We start from the raw sequence: 14,586 nt of genomic DNA, 5'->3' as shown, positions 1-14,586 counted from the left end.
CCTGAGCCTGGTCCGAAGTCATTGAAAGGGGTGCATGGTGGTAAAAGGCATACTGAAAGAAGAAGGCCTTTAAAGCACACACAGGGTATGAAAGCAAGGCCATTCATTACAAAGGGTTAGGAAAGTTGGCACAGAAGAGCAATTGCCAATGAGCAACCATGAACTGGTGGGAATACATAACAGCCGGTCAACAAAGCTTGGTACCTGGTGTAGGTGACAGGTCCTTCGGTAATGAGGGGGTCGGTGTCCTGGCTCCTTCCCTAGCTGTCGGTTCCCTAAAAACATCGGGACCGAACCCGCTGTACGGAGGTCCCTTATACATAGCAGCATGGTATGGGAGAGTAGAAGGAGTTAATTAAGTGCACGCACGAGGTTCGTGCATGGTACATGGCAGGACCCCATTCTGTCACTGGGAGTGAGGTGGCAGAGGTACGCTGGACTGGTGGAGAGGGCATAGGGGCTCAGCATTGTCCCTCCTAAATGCAACATTCAATGAACAAGGTGTGTAGTGACATGGGACAAGACACTTCACAGAGAAGCTCTGTATGTTATACTACTGCACACAGTGTAAGGGTACCACCATAATGTTGACTTTCACATTAATTCGACCCCATCTGGTCTCAGGCATTGATCAGCACGTACATGAGAGGTATCCCCATACACGTGCAGGGTAAGTAGGCCCCAGCCACAAGCGCAGGCAGCAAGGAGAGTTTTTTTTTCTTTCCATTAAACTCTTTTTGACTACATTGTTTAGTGACTGAGCTGCTTTACATTATGTTGACTGTTATACAGTATGTTCCTCTAAAATTTTGTTTTGAGCAGAGACAAGCAAGCTACTGATCAAAACCTACCCAAAAGTCACACCTGCACCTTAGGTCAGCCAAAAATCGTATGCAAATAGCAAATACAGAACAAAGTTGGTGGAAAACTGTTCTCTTGTAAATAACTAAATGATAGAACTCTTTGCAATTGCAAGAGCAAAGATTTAGTTTCCTGCAGAAAGGGTTCTTTACTGTAAGAGCTCAGAAAAAAAGATGGATTAGCCCTAGTTCCGTAAGTACTTCTAGGACCCAGGGGTAAATGATTTTTTTGAAAGAAGAGACTACAGTACTTATAGTACATTTCTATAATGGCACAGTAGATTATTTTATTCGATTTTGATTTTCAATTTAGGAGTCGGAAAGGTATTAACCCCCCAATAAAGTGGTTTGGACCACGATTTATTGATATGGATTAATAAAAGTATTTTATTTATGTTCTTTTTTTGAGCTTAAGCTATGTGATCAACCTTACCTTATCAGCCTGGTGCCGAGAACTGGTTTGAATACATTGCTCCTCTAAACGTGCTATGGTAATACTCTGGTTGTTAACTAAAGAAGCTAGGACATTATACATTTCCTGGAGGTCTTTATACTTGGAGGCCAACTTGAGAACTTCAGCAGTGGCATTTATGCCTCTGCTCTCCTCCTGGATGACGTCAGTTGATTTATTGTTTCTTTGGTGGACTTCATGGAAGAACTGGGTACGGAAGTGACTGAGACGGGATCCCATGTTCCTATTCTCTTTTCTTAGATGATCCATTTCAGTGGCTACCTCATGGTCAACATCTACCATTTTTTTAAGCATTTCTATGTCAGTCTGCTGACGGCTCAGCTCCTGTTTTAGTTCCTCCACTTCACTTCTGTTTACTCCAAAAGCTTCAGGGAACTTGGCAGTGCTGATACAGACAGCCCCAGTAATTTTTTGCTGTGGTACCACAAATGTGTATGTGCATTTGGGTCGACTTGCACCATTGTTTTCTGAGTATTCAAATGCCAGCTGAAGGTAGCAAAGGTCTGGAAGAAAAGCTAACCAGAGAATGATGTAGAAATTCATCTTAATGAATGTTGTTTTTCTCCTGTAGAGACAAAATAGAACAAGTCAGATTTTACTGTTTATTAGGAATGCTGCCACCACCACAACCAGAGCTGAGGCTGCTCCTATACCCATGATACACGGCTTGGTATGGTGTGTGGTTTTCGGAATATTTTCTATGTTCTTACAATCATCAACCCTCATGTTAATTTCCAAGTTACCTGTATAAATGGTTAAAGTAGATGTAAACTCTAACTGAACGATGTTTTGTTTGCCAAAGCACTGTACACTTGCCATATTTTTTTCTCATAAAATACTCTTTTTACTTTTTTTAATTGAGTTTTGCATCCCAGTGCTGCTGATTTCCTCCAGCCTCTTTCAGCCACTTCCTGTCCACATGCAAACGTTCCAGTGTCAGCTGCACATGATTGCTATGGAATGAATTCCTGATAATAGTAATCAAAATGACATTAACAATTAAAGCTTATATGAGATTTTAGTGATTTGGTTTAGATCTATTTTAACATAAGAATTTTTAATAATTATTTTAATTCTACATGTTGCCCATCCATCCTGGTTGTGGTTTATTACTACTGATACCGCAGTAGATGTGATGCTCTCATTGGTCTAAGGCAGCTTTTCTAACTATTTTTACCCCAGAAGAACCCCTAAAACAACTTTCAGGTCTTGAGGAACCCTTACTAAAGCCATATTATTGGAAGTCACTATGGGGAAATGCCCCTTAAGTCGCTTGTCAGTTGGAGGAATAGAGTGGTGGTCAGAATGCCCCTCTCAGGCCCCTTTCACACAGGTTGGACTCCGCCAGGAGTCCGCCTGCTCAGCGCTAAATGTGTCCGCCTGTCTGTTTACACCCAATGGCCATCTGATCCGGTCCACTAGACGGATCAGGAATTAATCCCCATTCATCTGTTTTTAGCGGATAGGATCAGATGTTGGCGGGTGTCAATGGGCACATGTCCATTGACACCCACCACTCCATAGAGGAGACTGGAGGGGCTGATTGGGTCCACCTGAAAACCTGATTGGTCCGCCCGTGTGAAAGGGGCTTTACAGATAAAAGGATAAATGATGTCAGGGCACTGTGGGCAGACAGCTAAGCCATAACTGCATATGTAAAGTTGGCACCATACGTGTTTAATGTCACCAATGGAACTGGAGGAGAAAAGACTAACATAAAGATCAGTCATTTTTGTGCTACTCTGTCAGCAGCCAGAGTGCCTTTTCTTTGAACAATGGGCCACTAGGAAACTACCATAAAAAAATGTGTAAGGAGTTTGTATTTTTAAAACCCAACTGTAAAATACTTTGTGGTTGGATCCGGCAGCATCACTCTGCATGACCATCACTTGGTCTGCATGTGTTCAGGTTCCTAGTGCCTGTGCAGCCTCTCCATAGTGCCCTCTGGTGTTATCACAGGGGTTTTCACTGCAGTATGTGATCTCCCTTCCCTTCACAACTCCCGGGTTGAACCATGTGAACCAGTGGGTGATCCCGCCCAGCTGATGTATTGATCCATACATAGAAGATCTGCTAACCTTTACATCTTGTTCAATGGTTGTATATGTGCGAAGTTTTATAAGAACTAATTAAACTAATGAATATTCATCTGTACCTCTCATGAGGAAGCGCGTCCATATCTTGCGAAACGCGTAGAGTATTAGTACAGACTACTTACTTCATTGGAAGTTTAATTCAACATGTGGCTTATTCAATTATGGTTATACATGTACATTTATATTTGGTAGCTATGTAGGAAAAAATGGTTTTAGATGTTTGTATTATTTGCTTTTTGTAATAAAATCTTTTGTACATTTTATATCTTTGGCTGTGCCTTGTTAAAGTCCCATGGGCAACTGTCTTTGTTAAAGGAAAAGTTCACCTTTTAACAAAAAATAATAAATGCACATTTTTTTGCAGGTAAAAAAAAAAGCTTCAACAGATCAGCAGATTACTGATGTCATGCAGGCCTCCTGCAGACTGAGTGTAAGCTGTCTGCCTGTAGGGGCAAGCAGTTTCTCACTGACAGGAGGAATCAATGAACTACCACGGCGCTCACTAGCGCCGTGATAGTTCATTGAGAACTACAAGCCCACAGCTGCAAAAGCTGTTGGTACTTGTAGTTTATTGATTCACAGGGATCTGTGAATAAATGACGCGGTCGTGCGCACTGTTTGAATTGAGGCACAGAGTATAGGGTGAAGAGCCCCGGACATGATGACACCGAGGGATAGTCCACCGCCAGGGCATGGGGGAGTGTCATCTGTCAGGAAAGTGCAGGATTATGTAAGTTAAAGTGCAAAAACTCTCCCCTAGACTAAACAAGCATCTAACCCTTGCAGTGCAAGAATAGCCCCACTCCAAGGGATCATTTTTATGTATGTTGGGCATCAAGAACAAATATTCATAGCAGCTAATCGCAATGCTGAATTTAGACCGGTACAAGATACAGGGCCTTCTTTAAGGCAGGGCAAAAGGGGCAGCTCCCCCGGGCCCAATCATTGTTGTGGGGCCCAAAGCAGCTGCCCCTTGAGCCTACTGTCCAGGGTTGCCATTTAAATAAATATTAAGCGCCAATGAATAGTGATTAATAAATTACACAAATGTAATTCCACCAGCTGCAGTAAAAACTTGCTAGATAGCAAATGCAAATTAAAAGAAACAATCCACCGCGCTAGATGTAAACAATAATAAGTATAAATCCTTAACAGTCCCAATATATTGAAAGTGCCCGTGCTCAATAGGATATCCGTGTTCCAAGATGCTCAGCCTGGGTGCCCCACATAGATGTACACTCACCCCTAGGAGTTGACCAACTATCTCTAGTGTGGTTGTTCAAGCATGTGGGGAAACCCCTGGAGAAATCCATGCTGGCGTCTTTTGCAGTAAGTTGCCTCATATAAGTCAATGGGAATAATAGAAAAGAATCCTCATTGCGCAATGCCTACACACTTCCGCCCACGCTACCCTTTGGGAATCGAGCCGAACCGCGGATAGCGTTACACAACACTTTGTGGGCTGATTTCCCCAAATAAATCACCTGCTATACATTGGGTGCCAGGATGTTAGGCACCATTGCATGTGAGATAAATTTTAAATGCTTTTACCAAAAAATTTTCAACGGCATTGCGCAATGAAGATTATTTTCTATTATTCCCATTCACTTATATGAGGCAACTTACTGCAAGAAATGCCAGCATGTGGGTTTCCCCACATGCTTGAACGACCACACTGGAGATAATTGGTCAACTCCTAGGGGTGAGTGTACATCTATGTGGGGCACCCAGCCTGAGCAGGGTTGCCATTGCCAATGCTGGTATATTTAGCTCTGGCGGGCATTTACTCCAAAAGCTATTGGCAGCGCTGGGCAGGCGCTGTGGAAGGAGCAGTCGAACGCATTTGCCGATGCTGGTCCTCTAGTCCTGGCTGCAGAAAGCGCCAATGCCGCTCTGCACCCACACTGACTGGCACCTGCCTGCTGTGGAGGAGGAGGGGAGAGCCACACAGGCTCAACTTAGCTCAGGTGAGACCCACATACAAGGCACACACTGGGCAGACACCTTAACCCCTACACTATCGGGAGGGGAGCACAGTATTCCTGCACTACAGTCTTATTGTCCCTTTCCAGGTCCCTGGACTGGAGGTAGTAGTCCCTGTCCCTCTATGGAGGGGCCCTTGGATTGGAGGTAGTAGTCTCCCAAGGAGGGGCTCCTGGACTGGAAGTAACAGTCTCTCTTAGGTGAGCCTCCATAGGGAGATTGCCACCTCCAGTCCAGGGGCCCCTTCATCCTTTATAGGGAGACTGCTACCTCCAGTCCTGGGGCCCCTATATAGGGAGACTGTTACCTCCATATGTATATTACAACCTTCAGTCCTGGGACCCCTCCGTAGAGAGATTGCAACCTCCAGTTTAGAGGCCCCTTCATAGGGAGACTGCTACGTTCAGTCCAGGTGCCCCTCCATAGAGAAATTGCTATGTTTACCTATAGCAACCAATGAGTAAGTGGTAATGATGAACAGTAATCAATAGCAACCAATTAGTGAGCAGTAATGTGCAGTTTCCTCTAGCAACCAATCAATGGGTGCTATTCTTGTGCAGTAACATCTAGCAACTAATCAGTAAGCAGTAATGATATGCTGCAACCTCTAGAAACCACTTATTGAGCAGTAATGATGTGCAGTATCCTATAGCAACCAATCAATGTGTGCTATTGATATGCTGTAACTTCTAGCAACTAATCAGTGAGTGGTAATGATATGCTATTACCTCTGGCAACCACTCACATTTGTTTTACTGCCTGATCTGCAGTGAACTGATTTTGACTCTAGCTGCTATTTATTGTATGTCTCAGAGCAGGTAGAGTGAAATTGCATGAAGGGGGCCCAAGAAAATGTTTGCCCAGGGTCCAATCAATATTAAAGATGGCCCTGACAAGATGGATTCTCATTGCTTGTTCTTGGTTAGAAATAATAAAGCTGAAAGTGTTCACAGGAGTGGGATCCAACATGATTTTACCGAAACCTTTATCCAGATTGGCTTACTGGTGGGAAGTAAGGAGGGCAGGGACTTATTGGTGGTTGGGGATTAGTGTGCAATCGGGGAGGATAAATGGTGAATGCAAGGAAAGCTGAGGGTCCAAATTTACACTAAAATAACAGTGCAAAATAAACTAATAGATATCATGGAATGAAATAGACCAGTGATGGCAAACCTTGGCACTACCATACCATACCGATACCACTTTTTTAGGACCGAGTACAAGTACCGATACTTTTTTTCAAGTACTCGCCGATACCGATTACCGATACTTTTTTTTAATGTCACGTGACAGTGTTTTTTTTTTTTTTTTTTTTTTTTTAATTATTTTTTACAATTTAATTTTTTTTTATTCTTTATTGCACTATGTGTGTGTTTTTTTTTTTAATCAGCCCTTTTGGGGGGCTTTGGTGAGATATCAGGGGTCTTAACAGACCTCTGATATCTCCCCCTTGAGACAGAGGATAGAGATTCCCCAGTCCCTTTCTCTGCAGCCTCAGCTGCACTGAGAATGAATGGAGAGAAGACAGCAGCTCCTCTCCATTCATAAACTGACACATCGTAATCACAGGTGATTACAATGTTTCAGTTATGTGAATAGACAGAGTCAGCTGACTCTGTCCATTCACACAGCGGAGAGACAGCAAAATGGAGGGGACAGAGGAAGAGAGAGGGGGACAGCGGAAAGCCGGAACGGATGGGGACAGCGGAGGGGGACAGAGCAAAGAAGGAGGACAGCGGAGGGGGTCAGAGGAACGGAGGGGGACAGAGCAACGGAGCAGGACAGCGGAGGGGGACAGAGGAACGGAGGGGGACTAAGGGGGCTGAGGTGACAGTCAGCGGTGATCGTGTGTGCGGGAGTTACAAGCACCGATCACCGCTGTATGTCACTAAAGCAGCTGAAAGCTGCGGGGGGGAAGCTTGTAACTCCCCCACGCGCCGATCACCGCTGACAGTCAAGGTATCGGGGGAAGCATCGGGAGCATTTGCCCGAGTACAAGTACTTGGGCAAATGCTCGGTATCGGTGCCGATACCGATACTAGTATCGGTATCGGGACAACCCTACTTGGCACCTCAAATGTTTTGGAACTACATTTCCCATGATGCTCAACTACACTGCAGAGTGCATGAGCATCATGGGAAATGTAGTTCCAAAATATATGGGGTGCCAAGGTTCGCCATCACTGTAATAGACCATCAGGACAGAGTCCAAAAAGACCTTAACATTAAAATAGGTGACTGGGTGGAAAGCAGATGAGCAGAGGTAAAAGTGCCTGGCATTGACAGCAATACAGCTGGCTGGGCAGAACATGACAACAGCAGGGCAGAAAAAAGAACAGTTGCTTGAAAAGTATCATGAACTGGGCAGAACGTGACAACAGCTGGAAAGAAAGCAAAACAGAGTATAAAGTAAAGCAGCTAAACAGAAAGCAGATGCATCTGGGCAGAGTGAAAAGGTGAGTGATTGGATGGAAATTTGGAAACAGTTGTCTAAGCAGAAAGCAAAAGAGACCCAAGCAGAGTGAAGACGACTTGGCCTGCCGTAGATGGTCATTTTCGTTGGTGGCCTGGTTCCAAGTGCTCCTTAAGTCTTAAAGCAATATTTCTGTTCCCAACCAGCTCCAGCATTGTACTACATAAGGTCTAATGCAAAGCACCATGGCTAAACGCCTCAGCACAAACTAAAGCTTATATTTTTAAAGCTTAATCTTACCCTTCTAATTTTGAAGTGGTTGTAAACCCTCACATACTGTATACCTAATGAAGTGACTATTCTCAGGTGATACACAGATGAAACATAGCCTCCTACATAAGTTGTACCTGTTTATCTACAGTCCTCGCTTCTCTACATTAGTTTAAAGTACTGAATATATAAGCTTGTCTGAATTTATAAGCTTCAGAAAGCAGGGGGCAGAGAGCTGAAGTCACACTCTTCAGGGCTCAGTGATGAGAGCTCTGAGAGCTGATTGGACAGAAGCGACACACCTCACAGGAACAGAGCTGAGGCTGTCAATCCACTGGAGATCTCTCCCCTGTCACCATTTTTCTCTTGGTGTCAAGAAAACTTGTCAGTGACTCCTGCTGATAGCAAAGAAATGAAGCAGCAGACAGAAATTAAACTTAGTACTCTTAATTAATTCATGTACACACTATACAGGGATACGCTTTGCTCATTTTTCATGTCTGAGGTTTGCAACCACTTTAAGATGAACATGTTCTCATCCAATTTTTTTCAGCAGGATAGGGCAACCATGACATCAGTAGACAATCCTAGGAGGCTGCGTAAACTAGCTTCTTTAACAGATGTTATTTTTTTTATATAAGTTATTCTCCGGGATCACTCTATACTTATTGGTCCAATATAGATCTTCTTTTCTTCTGCATTTGCAAAGTCCTAAAGAAGGGGGACCTTTTGCACCCCTAAAAATGAATTGGCTTTAACTAAAGGGGACTTCAATCAATACAGCTTCTGCACTTTACTCCTCATGTCTGCCACTTTCCTCCTTGCACACTAGCCTACCTGAGAGATGGGTCGTCTTAATCTTTGGATAGCTTCCTACTCCTTCTCCAGACTCCAGTTCCAAATAAATTGGAGCAAACAATCCAGGGCCCTACATTTTACCTCTATCCTCCTGGGTTTCTTTGTGATATTGGCAAGAATGATTGAATGGGCAGGTATGAGAACCAAGTTCAATGGTTGTTTTTGCCCCCCCAAGTAACCCGCTTTGACGACGGTCTACTCCCTGCTACCCTTGTGTCTCAATAACATTAACATGAAATGCTAGAGAGACCCAGGTGTGCATGTATATGAACAAAACTACCACAAGAGACTTCTCTTGGTAAGAAAGAGCAAAATGTAGGTTTGATAGCCTTGCCCGATCCCTGTTTCCCCCTTGAAATTGCCTTCTTCCACAGCTTCTTTTTCTCCCCCACCTCTTGCAATCCTAGGATGACCCAAGTGTGTATCTTCCTTCTATCTTACAATCATTCTCAAAAAGTGCCATTAGAGACTTGTAAATGTGTCAGATTGTTCCTCCATCCTTCATATAGAAAAAGAAAAAAAAAGCGAACAAAAATATGCTGGAAATGTTCTCATGTTTCCAATGGAAATTGCTTCATTTGAAAATAGATAAAAATAGGCAAATTTACAAATAGACAAACCACACAGTGGATTAAATTAACCTTAGTTATGGTTTAGTCAGGGAGCTCCTCACAAATGTACTTGCTAAGAGTAGTCATCTTGGTCAATTGATAGAGATCTATTGATTTCTCCCTAAGTTTGGTCTTGTTGCACTTTTTTCTTCTACCACTAGGTGGCTGGGAACTTGGTGGTGCCAGATATGAAGAGGGCAACTCAAGGTCAGGTTATGGGTATATGGAGTATCTCAGCCAATGGGCAGGGGTTTTCTTGAATCCCTTGGCCTGCTGGGAGAACCTATATATTCGGGAGAGGTCAGGTGATCTCTGTTCTATGCCACCCGGACTGTCGTCTGGGTGGACGTTTGTCGTTTGCCCCGGGCTGCTAGGCCAGAGATTGGGCCTATCCTGGGGGCATCTGGCTGCCAGGCTGTGTGAGGGCCTATACAGAAGTAAGAGGGTGGCGCAGGGTTGGGACTGCGGCTTGCAGTCCAACCAAAAATGACGGTTCTGCTGGCCGGAGAAGCTGTCGTGGTCGGAGGTAGAACTTAGAAGGGAAGCTGTCGTCTCTTTTCCAGGGACCACAGTGAGTAACTAAAACAAGGACCGGAGCTGTATTCTCACCGAACGGGCGTGGTGGAGAATCAAGTCATTGACCTAACCAGTGGAGGTGACGCTTGCAGAGCAGCCTTGTGTGCCAAGCTAGGGACCGAGCCGTCCAACCAACCATCTTTTCCAGGGACCACAGTGAGTAACTAAAGCAAGGACTGGAGCTTTATTCTCACCGAACGGGCGCGGTGGAGAATCAAGTCAGGGACCCAACCAGTGGAGGTGACGCTTGCAGAGCAGCCTTGTGTGCCAAGCTAGGGACTCTGCCGGTCAGCAGGGGTGAAGCTTGAAGGTATTCGAAGTGCCAAGCTAGGGACCCAGCAGGGAAGCGTAGGTGACACTTGAGAGAGATACCACCGCAAAAGCCTTGAGGAGCTCACGGGATTCATAGTTAGTGAATCAGAGGGTCCAGTGAGAGACCAGGAGCTCAAGGGGCTGAAAAACTACAAGTAAAAGTTGTAGTAAAGCTAAGAGAACTGTTATGTTTTAATTAGGAACTGTTAAGTACTGTAGCCATAGGGGACAGCAAACCTGCACATGCAGAAGTGGCACCTTGCTGGGGCCTTTCCTTGTATGGCTGTCCTCCTATTGAAGCCTCTGAGTCTGCCTATTGAAATTGCAACTACTTAAGGGTGTCCTGACCCCAACCCTCTTTCCCTTGCAAAATATAAAAGGACTGTTAAAAGAAATAAAACCTCTTTTGCATCCAAGAAGTGTCTGGCGCCCAATGACTTTTACCACCTTTGCACCCACTATGCCTCACAACCCACTATATTTATATAATTTATATAATAAATGTATATATAATAATATATTTTTAGTTATAGCCTTACTTTCATGGTATATGGTGGAAAAATAATTGTTATTATTTATGCAGATTTTGTAAGTTTGCCCACTTACAAAGAAATGAAGGGGCTATAATTTTTATCATAGGTGTATATTAAATGATAGAGACAGAATATCAAACAAAAATAAAAAAAAAAACACAAAAGCAAAACGTGACTTAGTACTTAGTGGAGAAACCCTTGTTGGCAAGCACAGAGGTAAGATGTTTCTTGTAGTTGGTTATAAGGTTTGCACACATCTCAGGAGGGATTTTGGTCCACTCTTCTTGCTAATGTGCATGTCTAATTACCATGCATTTTGGGGTGGTGTTTTTCAAAAGGGTCATGTGCTTCTTCTATAAATTTTTTGCACGAAGAGCAACCCATTGAAATTAAGGTGCCCTAATCATGACACGTGGAAACACCCAAAAAACGTGTGACCGTTCTGTCGCACCTGCAAAGGTGTGAAAGATGAACAGAATCTAAAGCATGAAAACAGCTAAGTACACAAATAAAATACATAGGGGTTGATGTACTAAAACTGGAGAGTGCAAACTCTGGTGCAGATGTGCATAGCAGCCAATCAGCTTCTAATGTAAGCTTGTTCAGTTAAAGGATATGTAAAGGTTTGTTAAAAAAAAAAAATGTCATACTTACCTCCTCTGTGCAGTTGGTTTTGCACAGGGTGGCCCAGATCCTCCTCTTCTGGGGTCCCTCAGCGGTGCTCCTGGCTCCTCTTCTCGAGTGCCCTGTGGGAAAGCCGCTCTCCCACAGGGCACTCGCACGGGCACGCTCCCGTGTCCTGCTGCTGCGTCCATTGACACAGACAGCGGGACTCGGGCCCGTGTCATTGGATTTGATTGACAGCAGCAGGAGCCAATGGCTGAGCTGCAATCAATCTTGACATGTGAAGGACAGATAACCTCCAGTATTGCCCAAACCTGCTAGACCATAACCTCCAACCCCCCAATTACCCGATAAAAGACGTAACAAAGGTAAAATGGCTATAGGAGCCTTTAATTTAACAAAATACATATCTTCAAACAAATAACATACTTAAACATAACCATCAGCCAAAATTGTTAGACTAAATCTTGGTGGTCTTTGAGGGCAACAACACACAACCTGGTCACTGCGACAAACTTTTCTTCAACTCAGGCCTCCAGTCGCAAAACACCGACTCGGAGACGATACTCCTCATCAGCAGTGACCTACATTTTATCTATTCCTAGTTAAACCCCTTGTTAACCGGAATGTACCCGAGAACCCCATAACACAGATGGGTCCTGACCATTTTTTATCTTCCAGACTTTTTCTCCTCCTCCAAAGACCCACCACTGCCACAGCACGTAAGGGTTAAAGCCTTACTCTTGTGTGCCCTTCCACACCCTCAACGCTCTCTGGATTCCTTCCTGCAACCCCAGGGATCACAGATCAATGCCTTCAGCATTAAGGTGCACCCCACCACTCCGAAGCTACCGCCAGGTATCAACTTCCAACTCCCTATGATTTACCCACCTACAGCTATGAGTAAGGCTGTAATGGCCAATACATGTCAGCATTGATCCTGTGTATGTGATGTAGCCAAATAAAGGATAATACTGCTTTGTTGAATGAATTTCTGCTTTGGAAGTAAAATTTGGGTACTTACACTAGCTGCAACTGAAAATGTATTTAATTATTTTTGAATGAATTAAAAACTGCATTTTTTTTATATCTGCAGGGAGGTCAGCTTTAATACTTTGAGGCACTGACTCAGAACAAACCTGTAGAGCCCTTTCACACTGGGGCGGTAGCTGTAAAGCGCCGCTAGATTTGTCAGCGCTTTACCACTGTTACAGCCAGTCAAGAGGCGTTTCCGATGACATCCGCTGACATCTGATCCGATCCTGTCAGCTAAAAACAGACTGATGGGGTATTGTTTTCCATCTGCCGGATCGGATGACAGTCGAATTGAAACAGACAGGTGGTCCGTTTCCATTCGACAGCCCATAGAGGACAGCGGGCTGTGTCTGTGTCCCCTCTCCTGATGTGGAGCGGACACGGACCTGTCATCCGCCTGCTTAGCGAAGATCAGCGAAGAGATCCCCTGCTGAGCGGGCGGATCCCCTGGCGGACTTCACCAATGTGAAAGGGGCCTTACTTGCATACTTGCTTTGAGGCAGTGATTCAAAGTATACTGAAGCCAGAGGACCAGCATAATAGCCAAACAACTAGCGTTTTCAGGAGAAGTCCAGCTTCAATGTTTCTGTTAGGAAAGGTTTACTGTACCAAAAATATCTTTCTGTTTCTGCCAATCAAGTTACACGTCAATACTGTGTACAAGTAACAGAAATTCAGCCACTCAGCAGGAAAATGTTTTCCTATAGCAGTGGCTGCTCTATGTTATATTGCATCTTTGATCACAGTATGTCTTTCACAAAAGGAATTTTAAATGAGCCTGGCCGTACTGATTTACTGCTACAGCAGCACACTTGTCAATTCCAAATACTCCAAAACAAGTAAAGTGGAAAGAAAGGAAGTAGAAGTAAGATTTTCTGCTGACAAGCTAAAATGAAGCCAAAACCTCGAAGTTCAGGCCTTGGCAGGTCTGATGTGTGGTTACCAAGACGCAACTGCAGACAAAATCCATTCAAATGTCTGTCTGGATGTTGTCTCCCTAGAATAGTGGTGACATTCCTAAAACCAGTCAAGATTGGGCTTATGAACGACTTTCAGTATTTAATATTTAACTATGACTTATATGGAAGCCTACTTATTAAGATTTATATTTATATCCTCTATAATGGAGTGATGTTATTTATAGTGGAACTGCACTGCATCTGAATGCCACAAAACCAAAAATGCTATTTAACTAATTTTTAAAATCCAAATCAAACTCCCCCATCCATCCATGTCTCCATACTTTATTTTGATGAGAAATTTTGAACACCCCCCGGCATTTCTGGCAGTGGCCATCTCGAGTAAGGGCAGATGATTCATGTATCATTTACTTCCTGGAATCCTGGAATGAGCTGAGAACCCTCTCTCCCCTCCTGATGACTGCTGGGATGTTTGACATCATTTGCCTAGGCATGGAAACCAGGAAGTAACTGAAGAAATGTAAAAAAAAAGTTTAAAACACACAAATATGATATACTTTCCTATCTATTTACTAGTGCTAGCAGCATAAGGATTACCAATAGTCTATGATGATTGAGGGAGTGAAGTACAGCTTTAACAATGTTAAAGCTGAGCTTCAGGCACAAAAACTTTCATTTAAATATATTCCTCAATAGCTAAAAAGAAACAAAATCTATGTTTTATCCACCAACTGCCTTTGCAAAGCTAGTTATTACTATGTAAACGTAGTGGTAACATGTTCACTGTGCTGTACATATTCTTTGCAGAGAGCAGAGCTGGGGGAGGGGCTCAGTAGCTCCACCCACTGCAGGCTGCCCGCAAAAACTACAGGAGGAGGCTGAGACAAGACCAGTCACCCTGCACAAGGAGAGAAAACAGCTGTGACCGGTTTATATTACAGGAAGTATCACAATGGATTACTGCACAGATATGGAGGAAATACACTAAGCACACCAAAATTCAAGTAAGAATACATATTGCAT

General features: G+C 43.8%; 1 protein-coding gene across 3 annotated transcripts in view; it reads right to left on the bottom strand.

Annotated features, from left to right (window-relative positions):
- ANGPTL6 (angiopoietin like 6) overlaps window positions 1-14,586 on the bottom strand; it is a 39,309-nt gene that overhangs the window by 11,412 nt on the left and 13,311 nt on the right. For all 3 annotated transcript variants that reach the window (XR_012243032.1, XM_073622533.1, XM_073622534.1), the window contains exon 2: window positions 1,294-1,897. Coding sequence is in view for 2 of the 3 variants with exons in the window: in XM_073622533.1 (XP_073478634.1) it covers window positions 1,294-1,875 (582 nt within the window). In the remaining variant the exon portion in view is untranslated. The remainder of the gene's footprint in view (window positions 1-1,293; window positions 1,898-14,586) is intronic.

Source organism: Aquarana catesbeiana, linkage group LG03 (assembly GCF_042186555.1).
Source record: "Aquarana catesbeiana isolate 2022-GZ linkage group LG03, ASM4218655v1, whole genome shotgun sequence".
In the NCBI taxonomy this organism is placed as follows: Eukaryota; Metazoa; Chordata; class Amphibia; order Anura; family Ranidae; genus Aquarana; species Aquarana catesbeiana.
This window is presented reverse-complemented; position numbering and strand designations above follow the sequence as displayed.